Raw genomic sequence first — 21,518 nt, forward strand, 5'->3', positions numbered from 1 at the left:
TATCCACTTATCACATTAATAAGAAAAAACCAAGCAAAAATGATAGAAAACATAATAGTAGTATTAGAAATGCTAAATCAATATGAATCACTTTTAAACACCTTAAGTTGTTAATAATTTCCTTACCTTGATTCATAATTCTGTTCTACAATAAGGTCCTACGCGTTACACATCAGTTCTATAAATAAAATGGTATATTAATGTTATTACCAATCGTTATATAGACTTGTAACAACGAATGCTATTACCTATTTCCAATATATTATTGTAATTTTATTTAAAAATAAAATTATTTTTTTTTAATATTTTAAAAAACAATAATGATTATTGTATGTTTCGGTTATAAACAACGTCACGCTTGTTTAAAGCCGGCAGCAAACGAGGCGATGTCACGGCGTAATCGCTCCGAGTAACGATTGAGAGTGAGAACAACCTTGAAGCAATCGTTTGTTACGCGGTGTCTTTCTTGAATTATTAAAGAAAAACCAATAAATGTCTATCAATAGACTGACTCACTCGAAAAAAAATTATGACGTAAGCCAGCATTAAACCGTAAAAGAACTAAATATTTTCATTATTTATGAATTCTTAAAGCTATTGTAATGAAATATTTTTTTAAATGAAATTTATTATATTTAAGATTTATTTCCCAACCAAATCAGGTTCCAAATTCTGTCAATAGAATGTGGTCTAAAAAACGATTCTAAAAGGCACTAACGAAAGCTCCCTTGAATTTTAAAAATTAACCACTAAGTAGAAAAATACCACATTCTTTTAAAGTGCCAATTTGCTATGTTTGTTCAGTTATTATTATTATTATTATTTTATTCATTGAGTGTTGTGATGTTTTATAATAAAACATCCATACTGTGTGCAGTTTTTGTGTGAAATACGTAAGTCGAAATTTCGAGTTAGAAACTGTAAAGGCTATAAACAGGATTCAATATGACTGGGTTAGCTTTAATGCAGTACTCTATGTACGCGCACTAATTTGGCTGCAATTTGAAAAAAAATTGTAGACCTATAAATTCTCACTGTTGTCTGTCTGTTTGTCTATCCTCCTTTAATCTCGAGAACTGTGTTAGATAGATGAAAACCGACATCAGATATGAAAAGCATATATATACTATACTATACCCCGATTAACTATATACGAAGTTCTGATGCAAACCGAAAGTCACATTATCTCAACTCAAAATTTTCCCCTGAAAAGAGTTAGATAGATGACTGGCATGACTCTATTGCCAATAGGAAAAGTATGATGTACAGGGGCAAGAAACTAATTTGTGATGGAGAGCATATATTCTAAATTAAATTAAATAAGGCCCCACCAGTGGCCAAGCGGTCTTCGTTCCCTGAACACTGGGAATTCGGTCGTGGGTTCGCGCCTCGCTCGGACGGCCTGGCCACGTAGAGTTTTCCGGGTTTTCTCCACGAACGCCTGAGTAGGGCCAGTTTCCCTCAAAAAAACCTGCCGGAAGGCATCGTCTCTAGGCAGATCGTGCAAGTGTTGCGTTGCCATAACTTAAAAAACTCAAACTAAATTAAATAAATTTTAAAAATATGATTAAAAATTGCAGCCCTACATTATGATGCTGTCACAATAAATAATTGCTCATTCTGCTTAAAATCTGAGTTGTGCCTTCTATAAATTAAAATGTCGACTTTGATAAAACAATCAAAGTCGATTGTTTTACTTCATTATACCAAATAAGTTTAAAATCTTAAGGTTTGGTTTATTCGTTTATGGCAATGCGACACATGAGCAATCTGCAGAAGAGAAACGCATCTCAGGGGGACTCCCAATAGGAAACTGATCCCTATTTAGATATTACAAACGTGAAGAAAACACGGAAAACTCCGCGTGGGTTTGCGCTTCGCCAAAGGGCGTTTTCCACCCTTTAGCGAAGCGCAAACTCACGATCAATTACCAGTGTTTAGTGGTTTTATCCACTCCACCACTGGGAGGCCTAAATTATTAAGATTTGCATGTTTCCATTCTGCAAGTGCTAAATGCCTTTTTTATTTACCTATCGTGGTTTCAGCTAGGCCCACAGTGGAGTGAGAGGATGCTGAGGGCCCATCATACCTGGACAGATCATCCACTAGAAAATTCCTGGGGGTTTTCGACCCATTCGGATTCGATCCTGGGTTCTCAGAGCAATAGGCTGCTACTTTAACAGCTCCTTCATCCACTGTCGAAATTATGGATACAACCTAATAAGCATAATTACCTTATAAATATCGAAATTTTAAAAATATTGCGTTCAAGTTTTCGAAGCCTAAAAATTCTTTACGTAGGCTACATACCAAAAGAAATTAAATTAAACTACTGTACTACATACAAAATACAGACGATATTCCAAATGAAACAAATTTAAATTTCCTTGTTTACGAAAGCTTGAATAATATCATCATTTGTCACGTATTTTGATTTACTTAAACCGATTTTGTAATCGCCATTATTAAATTTTCACATCGCAATTAAATCGAACTTTAAATTTAAAATTCATATTTTAAAAATTCATATAAAAATGCAAAACGGGAAAATAAAAGTATCAAAGAAGTCGGAAAAAGATTAGAATCATATTTTTTCGTTGAATGATAATGTAAACTGTGAATAGCAAATTGTTTTTCTATTATTCTAAATATATTTTTAAATATTGAATATAAACACTCGACATTTTTCCTTAAAGGAAATGCAAATGAATTGTATTGCATAACGGAAACCTAAGGTGAATGTTGCAACCCAAATGGATAAATTTACATTATTATTCAAGTAACGAATAAATGTTTTTTTCTGGAGTAAGAAAGTGTAATGAGGTTTAGAGAATCTAATCTATTCTAAATCATTATATTTTAGATTTTTTTTATGTAAAATATTTTAATTAATTTCCATCATAAATTCAGTGTTATTTTAAATTAGAACTGTAATGTCTGTTTGTAAATAATGAATACAGCGATCGAATATAGCGATTAAAAGTGCGATTTATCGCAGAAATTGAACAGAATTTATCGATCTTATTCGCAGATGCTTAGTTGAAAATATAATGATAAACTATGAGTAAAACAAAAATAGGTCATAATCTTGATTACTTATTGTTTGGAAACAACTATACATTTTTGTAATGATTCTGAGTACGTTGAAATCGCTTCGTGAGTCTTGCTTTTACACGATTTGTATTCATAAAATGACTCGTAAATACCATTGATTATTTATCTAACATTATACGCTTTGCGTAATCAAACGCAATCCTCACCTTTAAAGTTTCCGTTTGCATATTTAAAACCCATTAATTTTTAAATACGATTTTCTATCATTTCCAGTCAAACTGGAATAAAAACAGATTTATTTTCATTTATATTTTTTCAAAACTATTTTTTTATATTTTACTACGATATTTACTATTAAAACACGTTTGTTGTTAAACTTCTGGTTTAGATTAACAACCCTTGATAACTAAAACCTTTCGTGTGATCAACAAGAAAGAAAAGTTCGATTCTCTTTGGGGATAAAGGATCTTTAATGATTATTTTCCTTATATTTTGCAAGAGATATCCACTTAATCGATTTTAACTAATTTTTTTCTTCCTCTGTTGCATTTAAGCATAATTTTGATGCTTTGCTTTGAAGCAAAAAAAGGGTACCATAAACGTCTATTGTAGAACTTAAACTCTGACAGAGTACCAGTTGCTTTAGGATATGCCTAAAAATTCCCTTTCTGTACACGATCGAGTTGCACATTCACACCCAAACCTGTCTAAAATGACTCACGACCGTATCTATCTATAAAATCAACGAACCTCTCTCGCATCGTCAGCGGACGTAATGGAAGAGCCCAAACGAAAAGACTTCGTTGAAATTTCCACATGCTGTCTCTTTGTTTTCTTTTGGACTGGAGCTATGACTATCAGCACTTGCATTGAATTAATGGGATAAGTAAACTTGGGTGATTTTCCAAAGAACATCCTGTAAAAAAGTTGGTCCACTTTCATGTTAAATATGTAAAGAAAAGCCATAAAAACTATCTGGCTAACTCGCGAACCAACGACCAGCGGTTTTATCCCGTGAACACAGTTCGGCGGTTTTGTCCACTCGGCCACTGGTGGGTCTAGTAGTATTTAACATAAAGCTAAAATCAGCAATATTCGCAGAATATAATCACTTATTTTGGTAATACACTAAAAAGGGGTTTATAGAGAAATAAACAAATTTGTTATGCCGTCCTAATCCGACGTTCACCAGAGGTCAAGAACCACTCCGTGAATTAAAATTGTCTTCGGAATGGATCTCTGGTGAACGTCGGATTAGAAGGACATAACAAATTTGTTTGTAAGTCCCTTTTTAGTGGTTACCAAAATCTAGTATTGTTGTTCTTGCATCGTAACAAGCTAGAGAAGAAGAATCAAGATTTTTAAATGATGTGTGAAGAAGGGTGGCCTGAGCGGTTAAGGTGTCGGTCTAGCCCTCTGGGGAACACGGGATCGACTCCAGTTGGGTCGATAAACCTCAGAAATTTTTCGGATTTGTGATCTATCTTGATATGTTGGTCCCCGTCCCTCACAGCCCTATTTTGTGTCCGGATGAATCCTTGGGATTGCGAAATAAAGGTCCTCTTAGTGCCCACATGGCAGTTAAAAAAAATGCATTTATGAAATCAATTTACAGAAGCTTACTGCATTAAAGTGTTTTCAACTGTTGCAAATCTAGATCGGATACGATTAAGAAAAAAACAGCTTCAATTTTTTGGCAGTTTCTGAGTTTGTAGCAACTGTTGAAACAAATATTTTTATCTGCAACCATCAGAATGTTTGGTTATACACAAAAATATTCAGATGGAGCAGAAAAAATATGTTGTTTTTCCATGCCAGTGGTTCTTCAAGAGAAAAAGAAACGTTAAAAATTTTTCCAGAAATCTTTTTCTAATTAACATTCCTTCTCTTTTTTATTTATAGTGTGTCGGGTCTTCTATTTCTATACTAATCTTTCCGCCGTGTGAGCCCTCTTTTAGTAAGCCAATTATAGATTCGGCCTGGTCCACAATGGTGGTGAGGGACGGAGCCCAATATATCTGGTCGAATCACCCCCGAGAAATTCCTACGAATTTTTGACCCGTTCGGATTCCCCAGAGCGGTAGGCTACCATCTTGACCGCTCGGCCATCCGGCCGTCGCTGAAATTGGGTTTATATTGTGTATACCAGTAATTAAAATTGTATTAAGAATAACACAACAGAATAAAAATTTGTTTCTTTTACGAATCGTCACACAGATCATCGTGCTATGGTACTGTACTGTACATTAAAGTTAATATCTTGAGTTGGCATGTTTCTGTAAAAAAAAATTGTCCATCGTCATTGTTTCTTGACGTTTTTGTCTGTTAAAACATCATGTGAGGTCAGCTGCCTACCAACTCCAGCAACTGGCTGATCTATTATGTTGAACGATTAATACGCTTTACTAAGACAGCAACGAATTAACAATGAAGCGAAAGAATGGTATAACTTTCTAAATACCAACCAAATGCCGAAATCGGCATTTGGTTGGTATTTAGCTATATTATATATCGGGTTTAGAGATGTTGGTATAACTTTCACCATGTGAACTTTCAAAAATTTCCTCTTGAAATACAGTTAACTTGTAGAATGTAGATTCTTTCAAATATGATAAATTTGTTAACTTATTTGGAGCTTTTAACATTAATTTCTAAACTTCAAGTAAAGGTCGTGGTGGTCATGTGTCATATCTGGAGTGGGGTCGTGCTTAATTACTCATTATTGGCATTTACAATTTTTTTTTTTTTTTTATAAAATTCGTCTCTACTCTCAAAATTAAATCTTTTGCCATTTCATATTATATTTTATTAAAGAAACGTTTTTATAACAAATGTCACCACTAATTTTTAATTTTTGCCTGGAAAGTTACGCAATTCTTTGCTGGTTTTTTAAAATTATTATTATTACACTGCAATTCAAATTCTGTTGACTCTTAGGTCTTAAAAACCAAGGTTAATTTTTATGGGAGAAAGCTGTATGTGGAAAACATGTAATATGTATGAAATATGTTAGTTTATTGTAAGGTTTGCCTGCATTCATTTACTTCAGATTCTTTATTTTCTAAAATTTATCTACTACTTAGAAGGAATGTTTCAAACACAGTTTTCTTTTTTTTTACCTAATGTGCTTACTTTTATAGCGAAATGTTTAGTTTCCACGGTAAAAGAGCGACGCATTTATTTCCACTACTGAATTTACTATTACGCATTTCTGAAGCATTAATCGTAAAAGTTTATAAAAATTGCAAACAGTGAAAAACACCGTTAGTCCAACGTTACCAACTGTGACACTGGCAATAGAATGTCATAATTCGCGCAAAAACAAAAAATTGACGATATGCGATAAATAATTAAAGTGGATTTATTTCTATTACTGGTTAAAGACTGGGTTTAACACCACCCCACGACCAGCAAGAACATATGAAATTTAAGTTTTAGACGTACAGCCAAATTTTTTAAGTCCGAAAATTCTTAAGTAGGGAAGTTCCTGTATAAATTTAAAGTGATCAACTTATAACATTTGTTGCTGTTACAGCAAATTTAATTTTGTAATTTTTTTTACCATAAAGCCCAATTCTGGCCCTATGGCCAAGACAGTTTAGGTATCGGTCTACTGTCCGGGTGACCTATGATTCCGAAAAATTCCCAGAAATTTTTCATGGGCGATAATCATGGTATACGCGCACATTATTTCCAGATATCAAAATGTTTATGTCGAGCCTCTTCTTTCTTAATCCAGCATCTGGTATGGTGTTAACGGGATGCATGTTTATGACAAAATTACAATGACATTAACATCGATTGCTGTTGCCACCAATTGCCTCATTTGACCTTCAGAATTAAAATTGATTGGTTGGATATGGAATGTTGACAAGTTCAAACCTGTCGTATTCAATATCACTTTAATTTTGTTTCCCACACCAATCTGTCTTGTATCTTGTGATTTTCGTAATCAATTAAAATTACATGACTTTCAAGTAAAAGGATTTTTAAAATTTGCACAAAGGCAGCTCATATGCACCAGCAACCGTATTTATGGCTTTTCTATTATAGATTTTTCCTACTGTTTTCTTTTTGAATATATGTAAATGATCTATAAGGCAGTCTTTTGAAGTCAAGAGCGCATTTGATTATTTTTTTTAAACATTTTGATATCTGGAAATAATGTGCGCGTATACCGTGATATAGCCTTTTCATTTTTATACCTAGGATTTTCTCAACAATTGAGATCACATAGAAAACTGGAGAAAAATCTGAAAAGGAAAAAAAAATTCATTTTGTTCATTTCATAAATGTTAAAGTCAAATGGATTTATATATCCTCCATCAAGCTTGTAAACAATTAATATATTACAAAGAACTGTCTCTCATATACTATTCTGAAGAAATTGAATCCATGTTACTATTAGTGCTTTCACTTTATTACTAATATGAAAACTATATATATAAATTTAATTGTGAAAATGAATGAACGTGGTTACAACTATAAAAAAAACAGAGCATTTAAAATTTAAACTTTTATTGTGCCTAAATTTATAAGCATTTCAAAAAATCAAGTCAAGATTTATTAATGAAGTTGATACTTATAATATACACTGATTTGAGAATGTACAAAACTTGATATGATACAATAGTTTAAAAGACCAAACTGCTGCAAATCATTTTGTAACAAATCACCATTTATTACAAAATGGCTATTCTTCTGCAGTAAATACAAAATGAATGATATATAGATAGTTCGACTCTAAAGTGCAAGTCCATGTAAGTATCAAACTGGCAAAAAATTTAGACCCAGACTATATACCAATTACAGGCCCAGGTATTCAAATTGCTGGGTAAGGCAGTTAATATATGACAGCTAAAAACCTGGAAATCAGGAATATCCCAATAAGCCATTTAACTTTTAAGTATATTTAATGCAGTGTGTAATGAATCATCTTTCCAAACATAAGATGCAGAAAAATTACAAATAGCTTAAATACAATGTAGATAAAAAAAAAATTTTTGATTTGGACTATGTTCAACTTTAGAACTGAACATGTAACAAATTTAAAATCATTTGCTAAATTTTAGAATAAAGTTACCATGAAATAAATTAACTTTAAAATAATTTATAAAAGAAATTAACTTGCAAATGGAAGTAATATTTAAAATAATTTTCTTAATTTTATATTATTAACTAAAATGTAAACATAAAATCAATTTTTAAAAACTTTAAACCACAATAAAAACTATATAAAATGAACAAATTTCCTCCTAAATTTTCTTATGAATAAAGAAATATTCCCAACAGAATTATTTAATTTGTTAAAACAGTTACAATGAAATTTTATTGTTGTTACAGGAGGCTTCATGTATCAATATATAACAACTAACTTGTTGGTTAAAAATACACATATACAACTATTCTAACAATCTACTAGGCAAAAAAATTCTCAATTCTTTCTGTTTTAGGAAAAAACCATTTATTTTTTTGTCCAAGATATACAGATAATGAAGACACATTTTAGGGAATGATTTCTGGATACTTATGATTTTTATTGATTTTTTTGAATAGTTTCTATTCAATAGATTCTGCTGACAGATGTTTCTTTTTAAAAGTTTAACTATATATACACACACACACACGCTTTGCCAGGAAAAAGAACATAACTGCATGACAACACATCATCTAATGTATAAATTAAAATCTATAGAATATGAAAAAGTTTTAAAATACCTGTTATTAGCTTATCTCCAATAATTGAATGCTTGTTAATGAAAAGTTTGCTGACTTTTAAAGTTTGTAAATTGTGTTTAATAGTTTAATGGGAAACAGTAGTAGGTCATCTGTTTGAATTTAAAACATCCTTTAAAATTTTTATGAATGAACTTGTAAAGGGTTAATTAAGTAATAAATAACATAATTTTTAATTATAAATTAATAATTACACAGTTTTTCTGCTTTTAATATTCTGTAATTGTAAATAAAACAATAAAGATACGAGAAAAACATCCAGTATTTAGTACATTTATTTGAAAAAAAAAGAAAAAAAATTATATAATTTGTAACATTGAAATGACATGTACACAATAACAAGGTGCAATTATTATACAAATTACAAAACCAAACACACATCATACAGATTAAACTAATTTGTACAAAAGCACACAGTGAGAACATGAATTGATTATAACATGATGTATGCTGCAAGTTCGTAAGATTGTGGTCCCCTTTACATAAACTGGGGAAGACTAGATGAAGAAATGTAATAGAAAGAATGAAAATAATATATTATTCTATATATTATAATTACATATTTACAAAAAACTGCAGAGTTTTTCTTTCCTCAAAAAAAAACTCTTTCTGGCAAAAGTAAATTATACAAATTGTAGAATTTTATCATATATAATATTTCTTTTTGATCAGCTCAATGTGTATTTAATTTAACAGATCATTGACTTTTCTTATACGTCATGTTAGACAACTAGCTTTCTATTTTTCATTGATTATTATAAATATTTATTTTCTGTACAAATAATACAAATTCTGTACAAGTGCAGGTATTTGGAGACAAATTTGCAAAATCTTAAGAAATTATCATTTTCTTATTTTTGGAATAAATTTTCAAACTCTTAGTAAGTTTAGTACATTTTATAATTTTGTAAAGAGAAANTTATCACTACATTTAAAAGTAAGAAATTTCTGCAAATAATTTTTTTTTTGGGAGATTGCAAAAAAATAAATATATAATTGGCGTAATATATTTTATCGTTAAGTTCTTACTTTAGAGCATTTATAATTTGCTATTTAAAATTTTTTAAGTAGTAAAATCTCACCTGTCCAATTGTCATAGAAGAATTTGTTGATGCTAAGAATTCTTTTAATTCATATTTAGATCTTATCCACCTTTCTTTTTCTTCTCTATAATTTCGATAACTTTTATTAAACATTCATTATAATATTTTAATTATATTTTATTAATTATTATATATTGCAATTTCTAAAGATATTAGTAGTCAGGAAGCAAGAAAAGTTAACTCTTCACTTGTGTCTTCATTATTTCAGGCTTTAAATCTTATTTCACTGATAAAAACAAAATACTTATTCTTTTCGTTTAATTCATAAATATCAAATGTTTAATAAAATGAATATAAATTTTTAATATGAATTAAATCAAATGTAAATAGCTGTCTTCAGAAATCAAAAACTGTCACACAAATATATAAACAGTATTTATTAACAATACTAAATTATAATAAATTATTATTTACTGTTAAATAATTTCAAGAATAGAAGAACAAATATGCTTTACTTTAGGAAGTTTTATACACTAAATTCAAAATATAAGAAAATCATAACAATAATATAAATATTAATTAAACAAGAAAGGAAAACATTTATTAAAAATTTTGAAACTTAAAAAAATCTGAGTTTCTAAAAACTGATTTGAAAATAATTTGGATCATTGTAAAATCAGACTGATAGTATTTGATTTGAAAATATTTAAGAATAAACATTTAAGAATATTTAAGAATAAACATCAAATCAAATACTATCAGTCTGATTTACAATGATCCAAATTATAACAATTTGAAACAAAAAAAAAATTCATAAAATAGAAAAACTGGCTTATAATTTTCTGAATATATAATACTTATGCTAATAATGTAAGTTTTTCAACAGATGTTAAACCACTATCAAATAAGAACAACAAAAAGGCTTGACAATGGCTATTACAACACAAGGAACTCAACACTAATTTAATTTGTATTATAATTGCTCAAAAATATGTATTTATGTAAAAAATACACACTATTAACACCACTTTTATACAGTTTTAATTATTGAAATAGTATTATAACTTATACACAAATATTTGGAGACTAACATAAATCATTCAACAACATTATAACTAAACTAGGATATCTAGGCACTAAAAAATCATAGTTAAAAAACCATAAGTTATAACTTATGATTATTAGTGCCTGGATGACCTAACAGTAATTATATATTCCATTTACAACAGTTCCTCAAAGGAGATATTGTCAATGGATTATACCTTTAGATATAAATCCCTGATTAGTATTGTATAACACCAATCATGGACTGCCAATATATGTAAAGCTTAATTAATGACTTGGTAATTCATTGTTAGAATTTGTCTAATTGTTTTTTTTTTTTAATTATTAGTATTTATACTAAACAAATAAGTTCAAAATTTTTTTTCTAATTGTTTCAAAATGTTTGAATAAAAACTTTCATAACTTACCGGCTAGAATTAGGAGTAGGCTTGGCTCTTCCACGAATATTCCCTTCCCATATACTGTTAGCTATAGTATTACCTAATGACATCATGACACTGATATGTTCAGGTCTGTAATATATTATTAAATTTAAAATTTTTTTTTAATTTACACAAAAAAGTAATTTATAATAAATTTTAAATAAACTTTCTTAAATTAGATATTTGAATGCATATTATATATGTATACTATCCAATATATTCAAATTAACAAATGACTGCTGGATTATCTACTGGGTCATATTAAGGTCTTAATATAGCCTAACAGATAATCTGGCAATTGTTTGGCATATTAAGTTTTTTTACTCAGTTTTAGAACAGAAATCAATCCAGACATATGAACAGAATTCAAAATCTCTCTCTAATAAATCAACAAATCCAATTGATCTCTTCTAAAAAGTTTATTGACATATTTGTTTGCACACAATCACAATAAAATGACTGTTTTTTAATTTATGATAACAATTCTGTTAAAACAGATTAATAAGAACATTCAAGGTTTTTAAAAAGAAAGTAGATGTCAACTTAAACCAAACACAACAGTGTATTTATTAATATTAATGCAAATTACTACAATGTTTATAAAAAAAAAAAAAATATCAAAGATTTTAAATATTAAAAATACATTTGACAAGTATTTTATTTCATACAATTTCTGCATAGTCAAATACATTTTATGTAAAACTCGGAAAGAGAGAAAATTACATTAATTTCTGAAACCAGCACAATTTAACTCAAAACAATAATTCTAACAACATTTTTGTCTGTAACAAGCATCTACTAGGTAAAATAATTTTTCTAGTGTTTGAAGAGTAATTGGCTGAAGAAGGCTTTGTTGGCCAAGTCCTGTTATATATTTGTTATAAAGCTACGCAGAACATCAGCTAAGTTATGTTTTCTATTTTCATTTAGTTCTGCTTTCTATGTATTTTACCTAAAGGTGTCTATTACAAATGAAAACATTAGTAAAATTACTACTTTGAGTTAAACTTTTGGGTTTTGGGTGTTGTCTTCATTTATGTGAGCGAGTTCTTCCAGTTTTTTAAGAGTAACTACATTCATTTGTTTTAAAAATCAGATATATTACTTATTGTATTAAATTATTATAAATAAAATAATTTGAAAGAAAATTTTAGTATTACAAAATATTGTCATCCCTTTAAATACCTTAAAAATTTCAAACTTATACTTACGGCCATTCATCTAAATCTAATGATCTAATCCTAGATATATGAGATCCTAAATTACGATGAGTTCCTGAACATTCAATGCATAATAATGCTCCAATGTTCAAACTGGCCCAATCTGGATCTAAAACAAACATATCTTATGATCAAATAAATATTAATAATGAAAAAAATGTATCAAATAGGTTTTTATAATGTAGAACATTTAAAAAATCAATACATGTACAATTTTTAGAAGTTTTAAATTTTTCATTCTTGACAAATATCATAAAATGAAATGATGTTATAATTATACTCAGCTGTTAAAAAAGTCAATGAAAATTTCATAAGGGATATTCATTATCTATAGCTTTTCTTGCTATGCTGTTTTTCACAGCTTTCTTAAAAGTCATGAAAGCATCACTTCTCTTAATCTTCATTTTGTTAATAGAGGTTCTATGGCAAAAGCAATCAGCTTAAAGGAAAGCTGTCTTTGAGCAGTTGTATTTTTAAACTTATAAAAATGTACAAAATAATTCTCTTAAAAAGACAATAACATCAAACAATAAATGACTAATAAAGATGAAATGATAATTTCAACACTTGTAGTTGACAATACTGAAAAGTTTTAGATTTATTACTTTTCTGAAAGCAAGAAAAGCTCCCATTGTGTATGCCCCTATAATGTGAAATTAATGCCTTGAAAAATCCATTTCATGATAAATGCAAAAGTATTTTAATTCTTGCCAGAACATGAGAATAATAACTAATTTGGTCTTACTTAATAATTTTTAAAGATTATAATAGATTCTGAGAGAATTAAATAAAACTTACTGGGTGCATCACAGTCAGCACAATTAGTATTTCCTGGTATGCTTGTCCGAATAGCTTGAATTGATGCAGTATCAACCAGATTATTAAGACGTGTCTATTTTCAAATAAGTTTTATTATAGATATTATTTTCATCTAATAAATTACTATTGTTTTTGAAAAATTATAAAATGGTTGTAATTTTGTAATTTCATACCTTTGACTTACTACTTTCATTACCCTGCAAACTGTTGAGAATCTGTTGTTCAATGGCACTCACCCAAGCTTCTCTATCCTGTTTGAAATAAAAATGCATTAATTATTTTAATAGATACATCAAAAACAAACTGATATAATAATTAGCTATATTATTTCTTTATTCAATAAGAAAAGTATTTAAATTTATACTAACATCAGTACTAGTAGCTTCAAAATGCCACTGCTTATTGTCAAGTGAAACAATGATGAATTCATAGCCATCAGAATCTATTGAAAATGTAAACATGTAAAGTTACATCAACCATAACTAAATATCAAAGATAAAACTGATGATTTAAAAAAAAAACATAACAAATAAGATACATTTTACTTCTGTAAAGCAACACTTTTATTTGAAGAATAATAATNCAATTTTTAAAAACTTTAAACCACAATAAAAACTATATAAAATTAACAAATTTCCTCCTAAATTTTCTTATGAATAAAGAAATATTCCCAACAGAATTATTTAATTTGTTAAAACAGTTACAATGAAATTTTATTGTTGTTACAGGAGGCTTCATGTATCAATATATAACAACTAACTTGTTGGTTAAAAATACACATATACAACTATTCTAACAATCTACTAGGCAAAAAAATTCTCAATTCTTTCTGTTTTAGGAAAAAACCATTTATTTTTTTGTCCAAGATATACAGATAATGAAGACACATTTTAGGGAATGATTTCTGGATACTTATGATTTTTATTGATTTTTTTGAATAGTTTCTATTCAATAGATTCTGCTGACAGATGTTTCTTTTTAAAAGTTTAACTATATATACACACACACACACGCTTTGCCAGGAAAAAGAACATAACTGCATGACAACACATCATCTAATGTATAAATTAAAATCTATAGAATATGAAAAAGTTTTAAAATACCTGTTATTAGCTTATCTCCAATAATTGAATGCTTGTTAATGAAAAGTTTGCTGACTTTTAAAGTTTGTAAATTGTGTTTAATAGTTTAATGGGAAACAGTAGTAGGTCATCTGTTTGAATTTAAAACATCCTTTAAAATTTTTATGAATGAACTTGTAAAGGGTTAATTAAGTAATAAATAACATAATTTTTAATTATAAATTAATAATTACACAGTTTTTCTGCTTTTAATATTCTGTAATTGTAAATAAAACAATAAAGATACGAGAAAAACATCCAGTATTTAGTACATTTATTTGAAAAAAAAAGAAAAAAAATTATATAATTTGTAACATTGAAATGACATGTACACAATAACAAGGTGCAATTATTATACAAATTACAAAACCAAACACACATCATACAGATTAAACTAATTTGTACAAAAGCACACAGTGAGAACATGAATTGATTATAACATGATGTATGCTGCAAGTTCGTAAGATTGTGGTCCCCTTTACATAAACTGGGGAAGACTAGATGAAGAAATGTAATAGAAAGAATGAAAATAATATATTATTCTATATATTATAATTACATATTTACAAAAAACTGCAGAGTTTTTCTTTCCTCAAAAAAAAACTCTTTCTGGCAAAAGTAAATTATACAAATTGTAGAATTTTATCATATATAATATTTCTTTTTGATCAGCTCAATGTGTATTTAATTTAACAGATCATTGACTTTTCTTATACGTCATGTTAGACAACTAGCTTTCTATTTTTCATTGATTATTATAAATATTTATTTTCTGTACAAATAATACAAATTCTGTACAAGTGCAGGTATTTGGAGACAAATTTGCAAAATCTTAAGAAATTATCATTTTCTTATTTTTGGAATAAATTTTCAAACTCTTAGTAAGTTTAGTACATTTTATAATTTTGTAAAGAGAAAAATTATGTTTTAATACATGGCTTTTTATAAATAACGCTCATATTAGAAGATAACTGGCAGTGTAAAATCTAAGATTTTTTCCAAATATAATCAATTGATGAGCGATCTGGACTAAAGGCAATATGTTAAGAAGCAATTATTTGCTAAAATATCTTTATATCTCGAATAAAAGGACCAGCAAGGCTTACCCTGTTACGCTTTGAGAAGTTTTTTTTTTTAAATATCGGTTCAATTTGAACATTATATAGATTGTCTATCGAAAATTTAAATAATGTCCGACTTTTGTAAAGGAGAGGAAAAAATATATATAAAAAATCCTAAAATATTTGATTAATTCAGAGATAAAATTTATGTTTAGGGTGGGAAGATTTTCATCACTATAAATATTTCTGATCACAGTATACAAAGGTTGGCAGCAATTCTAAATGATATAGAAATTTTTCTGTAATAAAATTCAGTCAAAATTGCACATTAATATCTCCTACTTGCAAAAAATATTTATATAAGCTGCCTTTTTAAAAGCATTAATACTATCTTGTGTTGAGAAAATAAAAACTCATCTCTATACATTTTTGGCATTAGATATGTGCTGGTATGGTTAATGTACTTCTCAAGCTTTCCCTTTCTCCAGAATGTTATTGTTTGGCCACAATTACTGACTTTATATAATACTAGCAGGCAATTTGTCAAATACTTCTGAAGATTTTTGGGAGAGACTACCTCTTCTTTTTGGCATGGTGTTTGAAGTGTGAACGACAGTATCTGGACATCCATTGTTTCTCAGCAGATCTTGAATCTCTTGTGAGCCTGCATTCTTTGCATAGACCATTGGACTCCTACCGTCAGAATCTATAGCTTTCACGTTAGCATTATACTGTCAGAATAAAAAAAACACACATGTATATATAAACTCTTTTTTTTTTTAACATATTAACTGCCAAAGTGTTTTCCCTTTTTATGACACTACATACACTGTCAACTATTAAATAAATATTCGCTCAGATCATATGATCAGGGCCAGTGCTACCATATAGGCAAACTAGGCAACTGCCTAGGACACAAGCGATGAAGGGGTGCAAAACTCCAAGATATGCTTTATTCATACTTTACTAACAAAATACTTAATAACAAAATTGTGACATATGATTTAAGTATTGATTCTTTTCCCTTATCCCTCACAATATTTTACTATTTAACTCTTGGTTCTTTTTTGTTCCATAACTAAATGATTTGTTTGTTTGTTTGATTAAGGCAATGCAATATGTGGGCAATGCCTTCCAGGAGGACTTTCTTCACATGAGAGGAGTACTGTTTATTTGGAAAACTATAAAACTTGGAAAGAACTCTAATTGCGATTAATCACTGAAACAACTCTTGATAATTTCAATCAGCAAACAATCAGAGAACAATAATAATACTGGGGTCAAATACTGGAACATTTGACTGCTTTAGGTAAAGTACTTGACACATACAATCTTGCATTTCACAGTACTAATGAAAAGTTTACTGCCAGTAACGGTAATTTTTTGAAGTTTGTTAAATATTTAGGTCTCTTTGATCCTGTAATAAAAGAACATGTACATTGAGCCAACAGTCAAGAAAGAATGACCCATTATTTAGGAAAAGATATTCAAAATGAGCTTATACAAATCTTTGCAAATGCTATAAAAGATAATATCTCATCCCTTGTAAAATTAGCAAAATATTATTTAGTCATCTTGGATTGCAGTACAGATGTTAGCCATATTGAATAGCTGACAATGATTGTACGTTTTGTTGATATTGTCATTCCATAGTGAGATGTCCAAATCTGAGGTAGTAGCAAAATAGCAATTTTTAGGATTTGTTCCTCTAGAGAAAACTACAGGTTCATTCATAACAGAAACTTTAATTGAACATCTAAGGCAACTGGAATTACCAATCAAGAATCTCTATAGTCAAGGATATGATAATGAAAGTAACACAAAGATGATGGGAAAGAAAATGATGTTCAAAAGATGGTTCTAGATGTAAATCCTCAGGCCTTCTTTATTTCTTATTGTTCACACACTTTAAATTTAGTGGTCAATAATGCTTCCAGATGATGTTTAGATACAACCAGTTTCTTTACTTTAATTCAACAGATTTATAACTTTCTCTGCATCTACTTGTCATTGGCAAATTCTTTCTACTTGTATCTTGGATTTAAGTATTAAACTGTTGAGTAACACAAGATGGAAAAGCCATAGAGAGACTTCAAAACCACTAAGATACCATCTTGTCAGTATATATGATGTACTTGTGCAAATTTTTGATGACTTGATATTAAATAATTCAAGTTGAAATATTACCAGATACGAAGCGAAAGTCATTGTTGATTCTATTTGTAAATTTAAGTTCACCGTATCCTTTTTTGTATGGTACATCATACTTTATGAGGTAGATACTTCAAGTAAAATAATATAGAGAAAAAGATGCTGATTTAAATTCAGTTACAAAGCAACTACAAGTAACCAAAAATATCTTCTAGAATGTAGAACTTGATAAGAGTTTTGACTGATGCTATTGAAATTGCAAAAGAATTGGAAATTAAACTGAATTTTGAAATACAAATAAACAAAGAGAAAACAAAGTTGACAGTTCAAATATGAATGTCAAGATGAGGCTTTGCAAAATCCTCAGCAGAAATTCAAAATAGGATTTTACTATTGTGTCTTGGATATGGCTATACAGTCAATTGAAGAGAGGTTCGAACAACTACAGCAGCATAGCATTCTATTTGGATTTGTTTATGATATATATAATATCACTGAAAAAACAACTGCTGATGTACTAAACAATTGCAAAAATAATAGTATTGTGAATCAAAATGTTTTCAAGAAAGATATTAATGCTGAGGATCTTAGCAGTAGCTCAAAGACTTCCAAAATCCATGCCACCATAAGTAGTAGTATTCTTTATAGTACAGCAAAAGCTTATTGACTGCATACCCAACGCTTTTGTTGCACTAAGAATTCTCCTACTTCCAGTTTCAGTAGCAAGTGGAGAACATAGTTTCTCACAGTTAAACTTGTTAAAACATACTTGCATTCAACAATGTCCCAAAACAGGTTAACAGATTTGGCAACAATTTCAATCAAACTCAAGCAAGCTTCTAAACTAGATTAAAAATAAGTGGAAAATTTGCAAAATTGAAAGCACGAAAAATTAAAATTTGATTTTCATATGTTATACATATCGTATATTACTTTGTATATTATTAAATTAACAAAAGCATGCCAAAATAATTTATATTTTTTATGTTATTATATCTTTAATAATATCTAACTTGTGAAATAAGCAGCACATCTGTAAACCTTGCCTAGGGTGTAAAATACCCTGGCACCAGCCCTGTATATGATATATATAATCAAAAGTCAGACTATGGTTTTTTTTAGAAGTGTTGAACATTAGTTCATGTTTTTAAAACATGATCTAGTGTGCAACACTTCTAAATGTTTCACAACAAACATGGTTTCACAACAAACAAACAATATATAATGGTTATTACTCTGTGTATAGCAGTTAACATGTTATATTTATTTAATTTTTCATATATCAATTGATTAAGACCATTAAAAATATATATGTGTGTAACACTTACCCAAATTAATAGTTGACAAATTGCCAAATTTCCAAGAGCAGCTGCTAAATGAAGAGGTAAGCGCATATCTCTGGGACTAACAGGAACATTGACTTGGTCAGGACTTGTTACGTGAGCAAGGACTAAGGCTACACTTTTAATATCTGACTTGCAGACTGAATCAATCAATTGCTGCAAAAATGTAAAATTAAACTCATTCAGATAATAATAATGTATTAAAAGCCTTAATGAATTACCGTTAACTATTACATCAGTTTATATTAAAAGTTAAAACCTGAAATTATATGAAAAATCATAATAAATAGATTACATTTAGAAGCAAAAAGAAATATCTCCTTGCAGTTTCCATGGAGTATGAAAGAAGAAAGAATCTGACATAAAAAATTAATCATCACATAAAAGTTTAAAAGAACTGTATCAGCATTAATAATGTTTTCAAAACATTAATTAAGGCTGGAAAAAATATCACAATACTAATTAACATTTTCCCACATTAATAATTTTTAAATTTAAATAATGATTTAGCAGCTCAGGGAAATGATTATGATAATCTTGAATGAGTTCAAAAAAACTTGCTGCTGTCCATAAGTGCCTTGCTTATTGGCATCTGGATTGCCTGATGCATGTTAAAATATTGAACTATCATTCACAGCCCCATCATATGTTGAAAGTGTATTTAACATAAAAACAAATACTAGAATGAGAAAAGTGTCTTGATTTCTACTTGTTCAGTTTTCTGCAAAATTAAGATGTATGCATATTCTTGTGCAGATTGTGAGTGTGTCCTTGCATCTAAAAATATGCACAGAGAGGAGAAGGTGGCAAATTCAAAGTTGTATCTTAACTTTGCCAAGGAACATTTCTTGAACAAGGAATATTACACTTTAAAGAACAAAAACGAATTATTGAATTAATTATAACTTGTAAACTTCTCTTTATTTCTCATATATAAATGTATGGATCCTGGCATGTGCATGGAACTAAATAAACATTTTTCCTTTAATCATCATCTAACTTTAACTTTTTTGTTATTTTCTATTAGTCTTTACTTTAAACAATGTTTAATTGTATTTTAAATTCTGTTACTATACTTTTTATTTTTTCAAATAACACTTTATAATAAGTAATCAGTACATATTTGCATTCTAATAGTTTTCTATAATTATCATCATTTTTCTTTTATTTTCTCTTTTAGTCCATTTATCTAGTAATTTTTAAAATAGTCATTCAAAACAAAAATTGTGTGTAATTCATTTATCGTATTACATTAGAGTAGTAGTAGTGTAACATGAATATTAAAAATTATCTGTTAAGAATGTTCAAAAATGAATGTATATATTGTTTATATATACACATGTACAGTATATAAGAATAAGGCATGCATCACAACAAATTATATAGTGTTACCAATCACTTATCACTACATTTAAAAGTAAGAAATTTCTGCAAATAATTTTTTTTTTGGGAGATTGCAAAAAAATAAATATATAATTGGCGTAATATATTTTATCGTTAAGTTCTTACTTTAGAGCATTTATAATTTGCTATTTAAAATTTTTTAAGTAGTAAAATCTCACCTGTCCAATTGTCATAGAAGAATTTGTTGATGCTAAGAATTCTTTTAATTCATATTTAGATCTTATCCACCTTTCTTTTTCTTCTCTATAATTTCGATAACTTTTATTAAACATTCATTATAATATTTTAATTATATTTTATTAATTATTATATATTGCAATTTCTAAAGATATTAGTAGTCAGGAAGCAAGAAAAGTTAACTCTTCACTTGTGTCTTCATTATTTCAGGCTTTAAATCTTATTTCACTGATAAAAACAAAATACTTATTCTTTTCGTTTAATTCATAAATATCAAATGTTTAATAAAATGAATATAAATTTTTAATATGAATTAAATCAAATGTAAATAGCTGTCTTCAGAAATCAAAAACTGTCACACAAATATATAAACAGTATTTATTAACAATACTAAATTATAATAAATTATTATTTACTGTTAAATAATTTCAAGAATAGAAGAACAAATATGCTTTACTTTAGGAAGTTTTATACACTAAATTCAAAATATAAGAAAATCATAACAATAATATAAATATTAATTAAACAAGAAAGGAAAACATTTATTAAAAATTTTGAAACTTAAAAAAATCTGAGTTTCTAAAAACTGATTTGAAAATAATTTGGATCATTGTAAAATCAGACTGATAGTATTTGATTTGAAAATATTTAAGAATAAACATTTAAGAATATTTAAGAATAAACATCAAATCAAATANATATTGAATATAAACACTCGACATTTTTCCTTAAAGGAAATGCAAATGAATTGTATTGCATAACGGAAACCTAAGGTGAATGTTGCAACCCAAATGGATAAATTTACATTATTATTCAAGTAACGAATAAATGTTTTTTTCTGGAGTAAGAAAGTGTAATGAGGTTTAGAGAATCTAATCTATTCTAAATCATTATATTTTAGA

At 28.3% G+C, this 21,518-nt stretch overlaps 2 protein-coding genes across 2 annotated transcripts; both read right to left on the reverse strand.

Moving 5' to 3' along the window:
• Positions 1-9,824: 9,824 nt before the first annotated feature.
• Positions 9,825-13,861, reverse strand: LOC111637162 (centaurin-gamma-1A-like). Its single transcript, XM_023382588.1, has 6 exons — positions 13,728-13,861; positions 13,533-13,610; positions 13,339-13,432; positions 12,532-12,649; positions 11,306-11,410; positions 9,825-9,957 (listed from the first exon to the last, which is right to left on the reverse strand). Exons 1-6 carry the CDS (start codon positions 13,818-13,820, stop codon positions 9,840-9,842), a joined length of 606 nt encoding a protein of 201 aa, XP_023238356.1. The 5' UTR covers positions 13,821-13,861; the 3' UTR covers positions 9,825-9,839.
• Positions 13,862-14,737: 876 nt separating this feature from the next.
• Positions 14,738-20,830, reverse strand: LOC111637171 (arf-GAP with GTPase, ANK repeat and PH domain-containing protein 3-like). The gene is made up of 3 exons (XM_023382600.1): positions 20,598-20,830; positions 19,021-19,191; positions 14,738-16,272 (listed from the first exon to the last, which is right to left on the reverse strand). The coding sequence occupies exons 1-3, from the start codon at positions 20,709-20,711 to the stop codon at positions 16,060-16,062; spliced, it is 498 nt and encodes a 165-aa protein (XP_023238368.1). The 5' UTR covers positions 20,712-20,830; the 3' UTR covers positions 14,738-16,059.
• Between the last annotated feature and the right edge of the window lie 688 nt (positions 20,831-21,518).

The sequence above is a fragment of the Centruroides sculpturatus genome, unplaced genomic scaffold (assembly GCF_000671375.1).
Source record: "Centruroides sculpturatus isolate CEXI.00-Female unplaced genomic scaffold, Cexi_2.0 scaffold60, whole genome shotgun sequence".
In the NCBI taxonomy this organism is placed as follows: domain Eukaryota; kingdom Metazoa; phylum Arthropoda; class Arachnida; order Scorpiones; family Buthidae; genus Centruroides; species Centruroides sculpturatus.

Bases quoted from the DNA above. Each gene is read 5' to 3' on its own strand.
- LOC111637162 (XM_023382588.1), bottom strand. From the start codon at position 13,820: ATGTTTACATTTTCAATAGATTCTGATGGCTATGAATTCATCATTGTT. The intron at 11,411-12,531 runs GTAAGTATAAGT...AATATATTACAG, and splicing joins TTAGATTTAGATGAATGGCC to ACCTGAACATATCAGTGTCA. The intron at 9,958-11,305 runs GTAAGTTATGAA...TCGAAATTATAG, and splicing joins CCTACTCCTAATTCTAGCCG to AGAAGAAAAAGAAAGGTGGA.
- LOC111637171 (XM_023382600.1), bottom strand. From the start codon at position 20,711: ATGTTTAATAAAAGTTATCGAAATTATAGAGAAGAAAAAGAAAGGTGG. The intron at 19,192-20,597 runs GTGAGATTTTAC...ACATTTTTGCAG, and splicing joins CTTCTATGACAATTGGACAG to CAATTGATTGATTCAGTCTG. The intron at 16,273-19,020 runs GTAAGTGTTACA...TTATTCTGACAG, and splicing joins TTTGTCAACTATTAATTTGG to TATAATGCTAACGTGAAAGC.